Below are 12,929 nucleotides of genomic sequence, written 5' to 3'. Positions count from 1 at the left end.
TGCACTCATATGTGTGTAAACAATCAAACTTACATCTCCTTAAATAGACAAAGGGTGAGAAAATAAGACAAATCCTATAAAGTGCATGGACTAGAAGACAACTGAACATCAACAGACTGTCAAAGCCGCATCTGTTGATCTTGTCCCATGTACTGTACAATAAAACAACTACTAAAGGAAAAACTAGTAATAGGAACATTTAATGCACTATATAGACGTAGATAACAAGTAACAAAAGGATGTGTCTCGGACAGATCTTCACTTCGGAACTGGTATCATCTCGGAACTCTTCTTTCTTTCATGTATCAACACCAACTTTTGAAAACATCATTGTGATATTGGTCTATAAGATTGACTTTGGATATTATAAAATAAAAGCATACGACACTGCATTGCATTTTATTATTTTGTTGGAAATTGGAATTTATGAGAATTTCTGATGAAATACTTGGAAATGTTTTTCCCAATATTTTAAATGTTATTAATCTTTTGAACTGGGTTTTTAACTGTTTTTAGGGGGTTAACTAAATGTTTTGGATTACCGACTTATCTAATACCATTACTAGTTAACCACGGTAATACTCATAAGGTATTCCAAGCCTAAGCTATAATATTTTGATATTTGTTCTGATTAATTGACGTAGTTCAATAAAAAAGATGAAATCTAACATTTAGATATTTAGACAACGTTGTATATAAGATTGAAGATATATGTAAAAATGTTTATTTTAAATTGTTATTTTTTTTATTAAATTGCTACATGCTCGCATTGTATATTTTATTTCTAATACCGTAATTAAACATTTAGAAATCTGAACACAAAAAATTTTCTAATTTTGGGTCGGAAATAGACCTTAAACCTAATAATAGCAATTTAGATAGGCAACCTAAGGCATGCTATGCTAAAATCATCTAGCATATAAGAGAAAATTAGGCATCTTATCCTAAGGTAAACTGATGTTTGTTTCAATTTAGGTGTACTACCTAGATTATAATAGACACACACTTCACGATCAACGCTTAGAATTCTAAGTTTTAGTCTAGAAATCCTATGAATTCCTAGTTCGCTTAAACCAATGCTTTAATACCAACTGTGACATCCCCAATTTTCTCGGCCAGAAAAGACCGTTTTGTTTATGCATTTTTCACAAACAAAGTTTGTTTATAAATGCGGAATTTCTCCTTAAAAGTATTTCTAAAGAAATTTTTTTCATTGATTATTAAAACTTGGGATGTCGTAACTGATACCAAAACATAAGCATAAACAAGTCTTACATTAATATTCTAGCGGCCTACGAACTCCTTAAATCTCTCAGTAGATAATTACATTATCTATGAGTACGTTCGTATAACTACATGTGATATAAAGAAATTGAGTGAGTCAAGTTGGGAAACCTGGTGAGCACATAGGGTTTTCAACTAAAATTATTATTATTATTATTATTATTATTATATTGTTTTAAGTATATATATCACATAAATCAAATTAATCCCGATTACTCATTCCCGTTAGTCTCACTCTTTGGTCCTAAATGATAATCTTAAGGAACCTATCCTAGAGGATCTTCGTTAACAACGAGTTGACAATATTGCCTTGGGGATTCATTAACAATACATGTTAGTAAGGCAACCATGAGGGGGGTAGAGTACTCGAATGAACACACAATCCATACTCCCAGATAGTATGATTCGTTAACACCTACAGATTGCGAGTCTGCTAGTGTTCCACTGGACTGTCTAGAAGAGTCAATGGTTGTCATCAATACTCTGCTTGATGATTGCTCTTAGTTGGGCATGGTCTATCACCATTATCTCTAATATAGTCTCTCACCACTATTATATCTTTGGCATGGTCTATCACCATTATCTCTGATATGGTCCCTCACCACTATTATATCTTTGGCATGGTCTCTCACCATTATACTATCTTTTTTCTCTCTCTATCCCTTTTTACCAGATACAAAATAAGTATAATAAAATACATATATAATTTACTACGAGTAAAAATCATTATCTCATTTAGCTCAATTATCAGGAACGCATATAATAAACACATAGGGTATCTAAGCAAATTAAATATTAGATATCTATGTGTGAGCTGAAAGTAACTATGCACTCACTTGACTTAGGTAAATGACTTGTGATTTCGATAGAGCTTCGCCTAACACCTTTAGTTTTTCCTTTGACGCGACCTAGGTATGATTTATACTAAGTCTTAGTCTAATATTCCTGGTGACTAATGATATTCTAGATTCCTCACTATTCCTAATGTCTACATCAAGTAAGGAACAACCAGGTAGGATCATATCGGAGATAGGGTCCGTTTGGTATGCATAGTATGCTGTTTGTAAATCCCACTTTTATACACCTCACTAAATTCAGCCCAGACATTATCCCCGTAAGTAGATCAATCAGTATAATGACTTGGAATTACTGATAAATCTTATTTATAGGTTCATAATAATGACTTGTGACTATAAATATAAGTTACAATGAAAACAAAAGAGTGTATCTCTCATTCTCTCATTCTCTATGTTCATTCTCTTTACTTTAATATTGTCTTTTATTGAATACTTGGTTCTTCTTCTTCTTCTTCAAGGCTTGACTGGATTTACTCCATACTTGACTGGAAATCTGTTACCAGCCTCCATTGTTGTTGTTCATTCAAGGTTTAAGAAATTAAACCTTCTCCTGCAATATCCTCGAGATATTATTCCTTATCAATTAATCACATTGCTACTACACACAATTCTAGGATGTCTCCCTATAAAAAACTATATGGAAAACTTCCTGATTATTCTTCAGTGCGTGTATTTGGGTGTACATGCTTTGTTTTACGACCTCACGCTGAGTAAACCAAGTTGTCCCCAAAATCTGTTCTACGTGTATTATTGGGGTACGATATTGGTAAAAAAGGACATCGATGTTATGATCTGAAAAGTCAAAAATTGTATGTTTCTCGACATGTCACCTTTCTATAACACATTCCTTTCTATAGCATTCCTATTCAGCCACACAACATGACTCAGTCGGAACTTTGGGCTATTGATCCATTTAGCATTGATAGAGATGACGCTTATTCAGATGCTTCCACTACTTCATCTGCCCTCCAACTTCTGATCCCACACCTACTATTACTCAAGAACCCCCACATGCTATTACTCAAGAATCCCCCACATGTTCAAGAACCCCCACCATCAAGACCTACTCGTACTTGAAAGTCCACCAAGCTTCCAAAATTTGTATATTCCTCTTACTCGCTAGCCTTTGCCTCCTTTATTGAGAATAAACATCGTCTCTCAGAACTAACATCCTTCAAAGAGGACGTCTCTGATCCTCTTTGGAAAAAATTTATTGTTGAGGAACTTGCAGCTCTTTATCATAATCATACATGGGATTTAGGTCCACTTCCACATGGAAAACACAATATTGGTTGTCATTGGGTATATAAGATCAAAACCAAGTCTGATGGGTATATTGAACGTCATAAAGGCAAACTTGTTGCAAAAGGATACTCGCAAGAATATGGTATGGATTTTGAAGAGACTTTTGCTCCAGTTGCAAAAATTACAATTGTTCGCACTCTGATTGGTGTTTCTTCTATTTGACAATAGAAGATTTATCAAATGGATGTCAAAAAGGCTTTTTGAATGATGATCTTCATGAGGAGGTTTACATGTATCCTCCTCCAGGTATTGCTCACCGGCCAAGTGAAGTTTGTCGGGTTCGGAAAGCATTGTATGGTCTCAAACAAGCCCCTCGCGTTTGGTTTAAGAAATTTTCTATAGTAATTACTTCTCTTGGTTTTCAATCTAGTTGTCATGATTCTGCTTTTTTTGTTAGATCTACAAGTGCAGATCGAATCCTTCTTTCCTTATATGTTGATGATATGATTGATATTGGCGATGATCATGATGTAAAATCCTTGAAGCGTGATTTGGCTAGCCGTTTTGCTATGAAAGACTTGGGTTTACTGCATTATTTATTAGGGATTGAATTTGCTCAATCTACAAAGGGTTATCTTTTATCTTAGAAAAAGTATATCTAAGATTTGTTTGAACACGCTCGAATTTCGGATAACAGACAGTCGATACCCATCTAGAGAGTAATGCCAAGTATTCTTCAACTGGCGGTGTTCCTTTATCAGATCCGAGTCTTTATCATACCATTGTGGGGAGTTTAGTCTATCTTACCGTCACTAAACTAGATATTTCTCATGCTGTTCATGTGGTTAGCCAGTTTGTCATTGCTCCTTCCACAGTTCATTAGGTAGTTGTTCTTCGTATTTTGAGATATATTCCTGGTACTCGGTTTCGCAGTCTGGTGTTTCCTTCTACTTCCTCTCATGAGTCACGTGCCTATAGTGATGTTGAATGGGATAGCAATGTTTATGACCGCAAGTCTATTACTAGGTATTGTATCTTTCTTGTAGATTCGTTGATTTCGTGGAAAAGTATGAAACAAGATGTTGTCACTCGTTCATCTATAGAATATGAGTATCGAGTTATAGTTGTTGCTACTTGCGAGATTGTGTGGCTACGATGGCTTCTTGTTGACATGGGTGTTCATATTTCTCAGTGTACCTATTTGCAAAGTGACAACAAGAGTGTGATAATGATTGCCAAGAATTCGGTGTTTCATGAACGGACAAAACATATTGAGATTGATTGTCATTTCACTCGTTACCACTTTCAGCAGGGGACTATTTCTCTTCCTCATGTTTCATCCACAATGGAGATTGTTGATATATTTACGAAAGCTTTGACTGCTCCTTGGTTTTATTTTATGCCTGACAAACTTTCAATGCTTATTTTTGTCGCATTATATGTTTGAGGGGAGATGTTAGCATAATAAAGTTATTAGACATTTTCTGGTTTGGACCCTGTTTGGCTCTTTAGACCTATAGCGAGGTTTAATTTTTTTAGTTTTCCTATTTATATTGTCTTTTTATTTCTTTTATAATTATACACTTTTATAATTTAATAATAAAACCATAACAATATTTTGTTCATTAGTTTACAGTATAATATGTTATTTTAATCATTTCATTCCTTTGTGATTCCACATGCTAAGTATCATACCAATTTGTCCTTAAGATCATATCAACTTAAATTACAAAATATCTATGATTGTATAAACAATATCAAAAAATCACATACAACGCTTTTTTCTTTTTTTTTTGCGTACTTTAGCTTTTGATTACTAAATTATTTTTCGTGATTTATTAACCCGTGAACTTGTTGAAATGTGTACATTATACCATTATGACCGGTAATAGTGAGTTTTCCGGTTCCCCACATGATTTCCGGCCAAGTATGATTTTCCGGTCATCTTCTCCGACGATATTTCCGGCGTTCCTTACCTCCGGCTACACTTTTAATATAGGTTTTATTGAACGAATTAGACACAAAAATCAGAAAATGAACTCACAAAACACACCCAACTGTGTGTTCTTGGTGTTTGTGTGTGAAAATTCGAAGCCGATGAAGATGAACATGAACATGAACACACGAAAATGAACGCACAAATCGTAGCCTCTGATCTGCAAACCCTTGTCGGAACAAGTGACGGTAAACCCTTGTCGGAACGTCGCCGTCTTCTCCGGAACGTCACATTTCTTCCTTCTGATTTTCTACAAAACCAAGCTCCAATCTGCAAACCCTAACACCTATGGTTCAGATCTGGGTTTTAAGGGAAAAGTTTTCAAATTTTCTTTCTTGTTCATATCGTTCATCAATGGCAGAGTTGTAACTCTTTCAGATTTCGAAGATTCATTTCAGATTTCGAGCTTCCTTTCATCCAAACTCATCGATTTAGGAATTATTGGGTTCTACACACATGATGAACACAAGAACAAGTTATTGGTTCGTTTTTCAAATTCAAGCTCGTTTTTCGTTTGTTCATATTCAAGCTTTGATTTTTCGATTTAGTGACAAGAACGATGAGCACATCTGATATGGGTTTTGTTTCAGAGATGGGTTTTGATGATCTACCATTGAAACCCTTAAAACCTTAAAAATCTAAGAAAGGTTTTGATGAACCACCCTTGGATCTTTGAAGATTTGTGTTCAAACGAAAACTTTTCTGAAAATCGTTCACATAAGAATACAAGTACATCATGTTTTCGGTCTTGTTTCAGATCATCATAGTTCTTATCTTGTTTGTGTTCATCCAATTTCTGGTTTTTGAGTTGAGTACATCTGAACCTATGAAACAATCTCAAATGAAGATGACCGGAAAATCATACTTGGCCGGAAACCACGTCGGAAACCGGGAAAACTCACTATTATCGGTCATAATGGTATAATGTAAACGTTTCAACAAGTTTAAGGGTTAATAAAACACGAAAAATAATTTAGTGACCAAAAGCTAAAGTACGTTACTCTCTCAAGTCATTATCCCAAAATTGAGTAACTAAAAAACTCAGAAGCGCACACGTGAAGATCAAACTAGAGATTTATGTAGACCATACAGAGGCATATCAAAATGTATTTATCAAAGAGCTTCTAGCCAAGTAGTATCAAGTGTTGGCGTACTTATTGAATGAAAATATAAGAAACAAAATATGCAGAGATCGATTTGATATGATTAGCTATATACGAATTCGCGATGTAGAGATCGATTTGACATGATTAGCTATACGAATCGGCGATGATTTTAGCAAATTAAGTAATGGATTAGTCATACTATTTTCCTATAAATTGCTTATTTTTTGTTATTTTAGTGGATAACTCCTAAGTTTAACTTTTCCCATAATAGATTATTTAACAAATGACATCGCTAGATTTGAGAAAAAAAAATATGATGTGTCACCAGGTTTACATCACTTATATGTAAAATGAATAAACGATATAAAATCCAAATTTAATGTTATACCCTACCAAATAAATTGAATTGTGATAATTCCTTGATATATATGTAATTGTCTCTGAAAAGGATATTAATAGAAAAGAGGTATATCGCCGTTTAGGTTTTCTTTAGAAACGGCAAATATATTAAAGGAGGGAAAAACCTCAACTAGCAAGTAACTAGAAGAGGACCCAAAGCAACGTACAAAATAGTTAGACGATTACAAGCCAATAAAAGGGGACACTAACCAATCGTCCCAATTACATATTACCTTTTTACCCCTATGTTTAAGCCAATAAAAAACCATTGTCTTAATACATTCAGTCCCTTGCATCAGTAAGATACATTCCTTATGAAATAATCGTTTGTTCCGGAACCGCCATAGATTCCATAACATTCCATAACATATGATAGCTAGCCGTTTCCTTCTCTTCGGACAACATCCCCATGCCGATATAACATGAAGAAGATCTCCAGTATTCTTTATTAAACTATGATCCAGCGTTACACCACACCAGCTCATGATATTGCTTCTAATTCTGGACGCAAACGGGCAGTCGATGAGAACATGGTCTACACTTTCCTGTTGTCCAATACACACATTGCACCACAGTAAATTCACCTTAATACCCCTCATCTCCAAAGCAACGGCTGCGGGTATTCTACCTTGTACAGCTCTCCAAATGAAACATAACACCTTTATTGGGACCACCTTATACCACTGTATTGTCGTTATGCCCGTAATAGAGGTAGTAAGTTTGCCAATAACCTTCCTAACTGAACTAACTGTGTACGAACCATCACCCGTTAACTTAAATCTACAATGATCATCTCCCGGAGTTAAACGAGTACCAGAGATGTCATTGGTTAGTGCTTGCACATCTGGTCCTAATCCAAAATCGGACCGGGGGGGGGGGGGGGGGGGGTTGATACTTCCAGTTCCAAGAGATGGTTGCTTCTGAAATTCTGTCAGCAACAGAACACTTTTTTCTATTTTCAAGCTCAAACAGGTGAGGATATTTGGCTTTTAAGTTCCCAGAACCTGCCCATGAGTCGTACCAGAATAGAGTTTCCTTTCCGCCCTTTACCACCTGTTTGAACTAATCGTGAACTCCCAATCCGTACTTTAACAGGTCCTCTTTAATACGCCCAATGTTGATCCATACCCCACTGCCATTCTGTCGAGATAAGTATTCGAAGGGCTTATTCGACAGATTGTGAATCCCGTGAATTATCCGGGCCCAGAGAGAGTTCTTCTCGTTTTTTAACCGCCACCACCATTTCACGAGTAGCCCATAGTTTAAAGATTGTATCGATCCTACACCCAATCCACCATCACTTTTATCTGCCATGACTTTATCCCAAGCCACCCAATGTATCTTCTTCCTATCATCACAGCCACCCCATAAGAAAGTTTTTCTAATTTTCTCCATCTCGTCTGTTACACCTTTCTGGGCCTTAAATAATGATAAATAATAGGTGGGCAAATTACCAAGAACTGACCTTATTAACGTTAATCTACCACCAAACGAGAGACCAAACGAGAGGGTTTTGGCCTTCCAGAGAGAAAGTTTGGAGTGGAATTTCTTAATTATGGCCTTCCAGAGAGAAAGTTTGGAGTGGAATTTCTTAAATAATGATATCGCCGTTTAGGTGACGTTAGAGTCGTAGTCCGAAATTACTGTAATTATGATCCATCTTTTTTAATTTTGCATTTATAGATTACTGCAATTATGATCCATCTTTTTAATTGTGCATTTATAGCTTCTTTATTTATTATAGATAACAAATAAAAATAAAGATTTTCTAACCAGTATCGAATATCAACGTATAAATCAAAGGTTGTCGATGATTGTTTTACCCAAAAAGTTATTTTTTCAATCATATTTTTTTAATTGTACTTAATCTGTATTATTATTATTATTATTAAAAAAAAAAGCTAAATGAAAAACTATAATCCCAATGTAATTCTAGTATGAAGAAATCGATTTGAAACACAACTACACAACCATAACTGCATAATTTAAGCACATATCATCGGAGATCTATCGGAGCTTTTATCGCCGGCGAGCGGCGGCGGCGGCTTCTTAAAAATCCAGGTCCCAAACACAAGAAATCCAAGCGCGTGACCTGCCACCGCCACCAGAAACACACCGCCGTTGAACGACATCACCGCCAGCATCAACATATAAGCCAATCCGGCTCGCAGTGTATGAACCAGGGTCTGAACCAATCCCACCGCCAACGGACCTGACCTTTTCCGGGCGAAGTTCGAGTGAGATAAGAACTCGACGAGAAACGCGAGGAAGAAGACGAAGATGAGAACGAGAGCGTACATACCCGAATTAGTTCCGGGCCAACCCGGGAACAAAATTTCACCATTTTTGCCCCAGAAAAAGGCCATGTGCATCATCGGGTGATGGTGCATCATGTCGCCTGCCATCTTCGGTGATGCTCCTGTGGCAGCGATTGGTGACGGTGACATATCGGTCATTCCGTTCATGTGATCCTCGTCCATTATCCTCTCTCCCTTTGTCTTTCTCTCTCTGACACACAGCATATGGGTGGCCGTTGGGGATATAAAGAGAGTGAAGTACTTCTACAATTCGATGGGTATGGGTAGAGTCAGTTGTACGTAGACGCATTCAAGTTGTAAACAAAATTTTGTTCTCAAAACTTGGATTCTTAGAAAACGGATTCGGTTTCTCGACCCGGTATGTATTACTTTCAGGAGATTACTTACCGCAAATTTGGTCATCTCGTTAACCAAAAAAAATATATGGATCGCGTTTAAAAGGGTATTAAAACAATTAAAAATAGGGTGACCCCAGATTTTATATTTCTATCCATGTAATAATTATTTTTTAGGTGATCTATTAATTCAGTGACAACTTTTATTTTTTTTCAACCAATGCATATTCCGAAAATTTTATGTTCTCAATAGGAGTGTTTGACTTTTAAGATTTCAGTTTTTTCAGTAAAATCAAAGTATTGGAATATCTCTACCCTCTAATTATTTTTCAATCATTGTTTTTACTAATCATTTTACTTTTCTTTACTAATCATTACTAATTAAATTATGATTACATAATTATTATTAATAGTTTTTTTAAGATATTATTTTTATTTCAATTCTAGCACTCTCATTTTTATTAAGCTTACAAAATATATACATAATAATATATACAACTCATTTGTATGAGCTTACTACAAAATATATTATCGTCGATGTAATATTATTTTACTAAAATATTATTTATTTCATTTATTAAATAGATGATTTATAATACTATTTTTATAAAATATATGTAAATATTTTTATTCAATTTTTTTAAAAAAAAGTTAAAACACGACACAACAATAATAAAATAATATTTTAACACAACAAATAATAAAAAAGTTCAAATATAAAATAATATTTGATGCAAAAAATAATAAAAAGGTTCAAATACATTCGCACTTAGTCTTTAATATGTATCCAATGTGTTTCAGAAGTACGAGACTTAAGTTGATTGTATAAATCAAAACGCGGCCAATACATAGTTTGCCATGTAGATGCAGACAGACTTCTATGGGCATTCCAATATGTTGTGGTAGGAGGCATTGGGTAATTTCCTTTCACTACTAGAAAACAAAGGCTTTTGCTACAGGAAAATAGCTACGGAAAATTTCCGTAGGAAATAACCTACACAATACCTACGAAATACCTACGGAATGGGAAACCCTAATTTAGTAACGGAATCGCTACGAAATAGCTACGGAATAGTTACAGATGAAAATCCGTAGGTATTCCGTTAGTAATTAGCTACACAATTGCTATGGAATAACGACGGAACTAAATCCGTAGATATTCTGTAGGTAATTCGCTACAGATTAGCTACGGACTATCGACAGAAGAGATCGACTACAGAATAGCTATGAAATAATTTTATATTATTATTATTATTATTATGTTTCATTATTTGAGTCTTACAACTATTTCTTTTGATCCTTTTGTTTTTACATATATAAAACACAAACATTTAAAAATAATAATATTTAGTATATCATGTATTTGTTTAATGATGTTAATTGTGCCTTAAGAACAAACATAGATAACTTTTTGTTTATTATGTATATAGTAATGGGTTCTAATGATGCATACATTTGTATGTGAGTTTATGTTATATATAACTTGGTTAAAACAAAGTCATCAAAATATATTGAAGTTGTGAAAAAACTGAAACGATAAAAAAAACAACATTTGACCTTTGGAAAATAAAAAAATAAAAAAAGACCGTAGGTAATCTGTAGATAATACCTACGGATTACCTACCGATTACCTTTGTATGTAGGTAATCTGTATGTATTTTGCTACAGATTACCTACAGATTACCTTTATATGTAGACAATCTGTAGGTATTTACCTACAAATTACCTACGGTCTTTTTTTATTTTCTATTTTTCAAGGATCAAATGTCGTTTTTTTCGTTTTATTTTTTTCACAACTTAATTATACTTTGATTGCTTTGTTTTGACTGAGTTATACATAACATAAACTTACATACAACGTATGCACCATTAGAACCCATTACTCATTTAGAAGTTTTTTTTTAAATCAAAGTTATTTTCTCAACATAAATAGAAATAAGTACACACATTTACATACACGCCATATGTATGTATTATGTTTAGTATATCATGTATTTGTTTAATGATGTTAATTGTGGCTTAAGGACAAATATAGATAGCTTTTTGTTTATTCTGTATATAGTAATGGTTTCTAATGATGCATACGTTTGTTTGTAAGTTTATGTTATGTATAAATTGGTTAAAACAAAGCAATCAAAGTATAATTAAGTTGTGAAAAAAACGAAACGAAAAAAACGATATTTAACCTTTGAAAATTGAAAAATAAAAAAAATATCGTAGGTAATCTGTAGGTAAATACCTACAGATTACCTTTATCTGTATGCAATCCGTAGGTATTTACCTACAAATTACCTACGGTCTTTTTTTATTTTCTATTTTTCAAGGATCAAATGTCGTTTTTTTCGTTTCATTTTTTTCACAAGTTAATTATAGTTTGATTGCTTTGTTTTGACCGAGTTATACATAATATAAACTTACATACAAACGTATGCACCATTAGAACTCATTACTCATTTAGAAGTTTCTTTTTTTTTTTTAAATCCAAGTTATTTTCTAAACACAAATAGAAATAAGTACACACATTTACATACACACCATATGTATGTACTATGTTTAGTATATCATGTATTTGTTTAATGATGTTAATTGTGGCTTAAAGACAAACATAGATAGCTTTTTGTTTATTATATATATAGTAATGGTTTTTAATGATGCATACGTTTGTTTGTAAGTTTATGTTATGTATAATTTGGTTAAAACAAAGCAATCAAAGTATAATTAAGTTGTGAAAAAAAAGAAACGAAAAAAACGATATTTGACCTTTGAAAATTGAAAAATAAAAAAATACCGTAGGTAATCTGTAGGGTAATTAATTTTTTTTATTCAAATAATTAAAAATATAGGCTTAATGGTATTTTTTATCAATCACAAAAAGTTTCTGTTGCTAACTCTTTTGTGTTTTTATTTATATATACTAATATATGATATTTTCATATTGGTAAGGTATATTGTTGTTACGGGTAAAAATTGAAATATGTTGTCATTATTAATATTAGGTAAAGTGCATTGTTATTATGGTTGAAAATGATACTATGTTGCTATTATTAAATTAGGTAAAACATAATGCTATAATGGGTGAAAATTATAGTATGTTGCTATTATTGATATTTAGTAAAGTAAATTGTTGTCATTGATAATAATTTAAGTACATTGATATTATGGATTAGAAATGTAAAGTACAATGGTATAATGGATAAAAATATAGTATGTTATTATTATGCATATTAAAAGTTATTATTATGGATATTAAAAACAATGTACATTTTTATTATCAATAGTGTGTCTTTATATTGAATTAAAAGTAAAGTACATTGCTATCATGGTTTAAAGTTGAATTACATTTACTAACTGCATGTGTTTGTCTTGCTATATTTAGGTAAATGAGTTGC

At 33.3% G+C, this 12,929-nt stretch overlaps 1 protein-coding gene across 1 annotated transcript; it reads right to left on the bottom strand.

The window, feature by feature from the left end:
• Positions 1-8,793: 8,793 nt before the first annotated feature.
• Positions 8,794-9,448, bottom strand: COPT1 (copper transporter 1). Its single transcript, XM_079048995.1, has one exon. It carries the CDS (start codon positions 9,407-9,409, stop codon positions 8,873-8,875), a length of 537 nt encoding a protein of 178 aa, XP_078905121.1. The 5' UTR covers positions 9,410-9,448; the 3' UTR covers positions 8,794-8,872.
• Positions 9,449-12,929: the final 3,481 nt, after the last annotated feature.

The sequence above is a fragment of the Lactuca virosa genome, chromosome 5 (genome assembly GCF_052849685.1).
Source record: "Lactuca virosa cultivar CGN04683 chromosome 5, Lactuca_virosa_CGN04683_v6, whole genome shotgun sequence".
Lineage (NCBI taxonomy): Eukaryota > Viridiplantae > Streptophyta > Magnoliopsida > Asterales > Asteraceae > Lactuca > Lactuca virosa.
Note: the sequence above shows the minus strand (reverse complement) of the source record. Positions and strands in the feature narration are given on the sequence as shown.

Coding starts and splice junctions, on each gene's coding strand:
- COPT1 (XM_079048995.1), bottom strand. CDS start 9,409: ATGCTGTGTGTCAGAGAGAGAAAGACAAAGGGAGAGAGGATAATGGAC.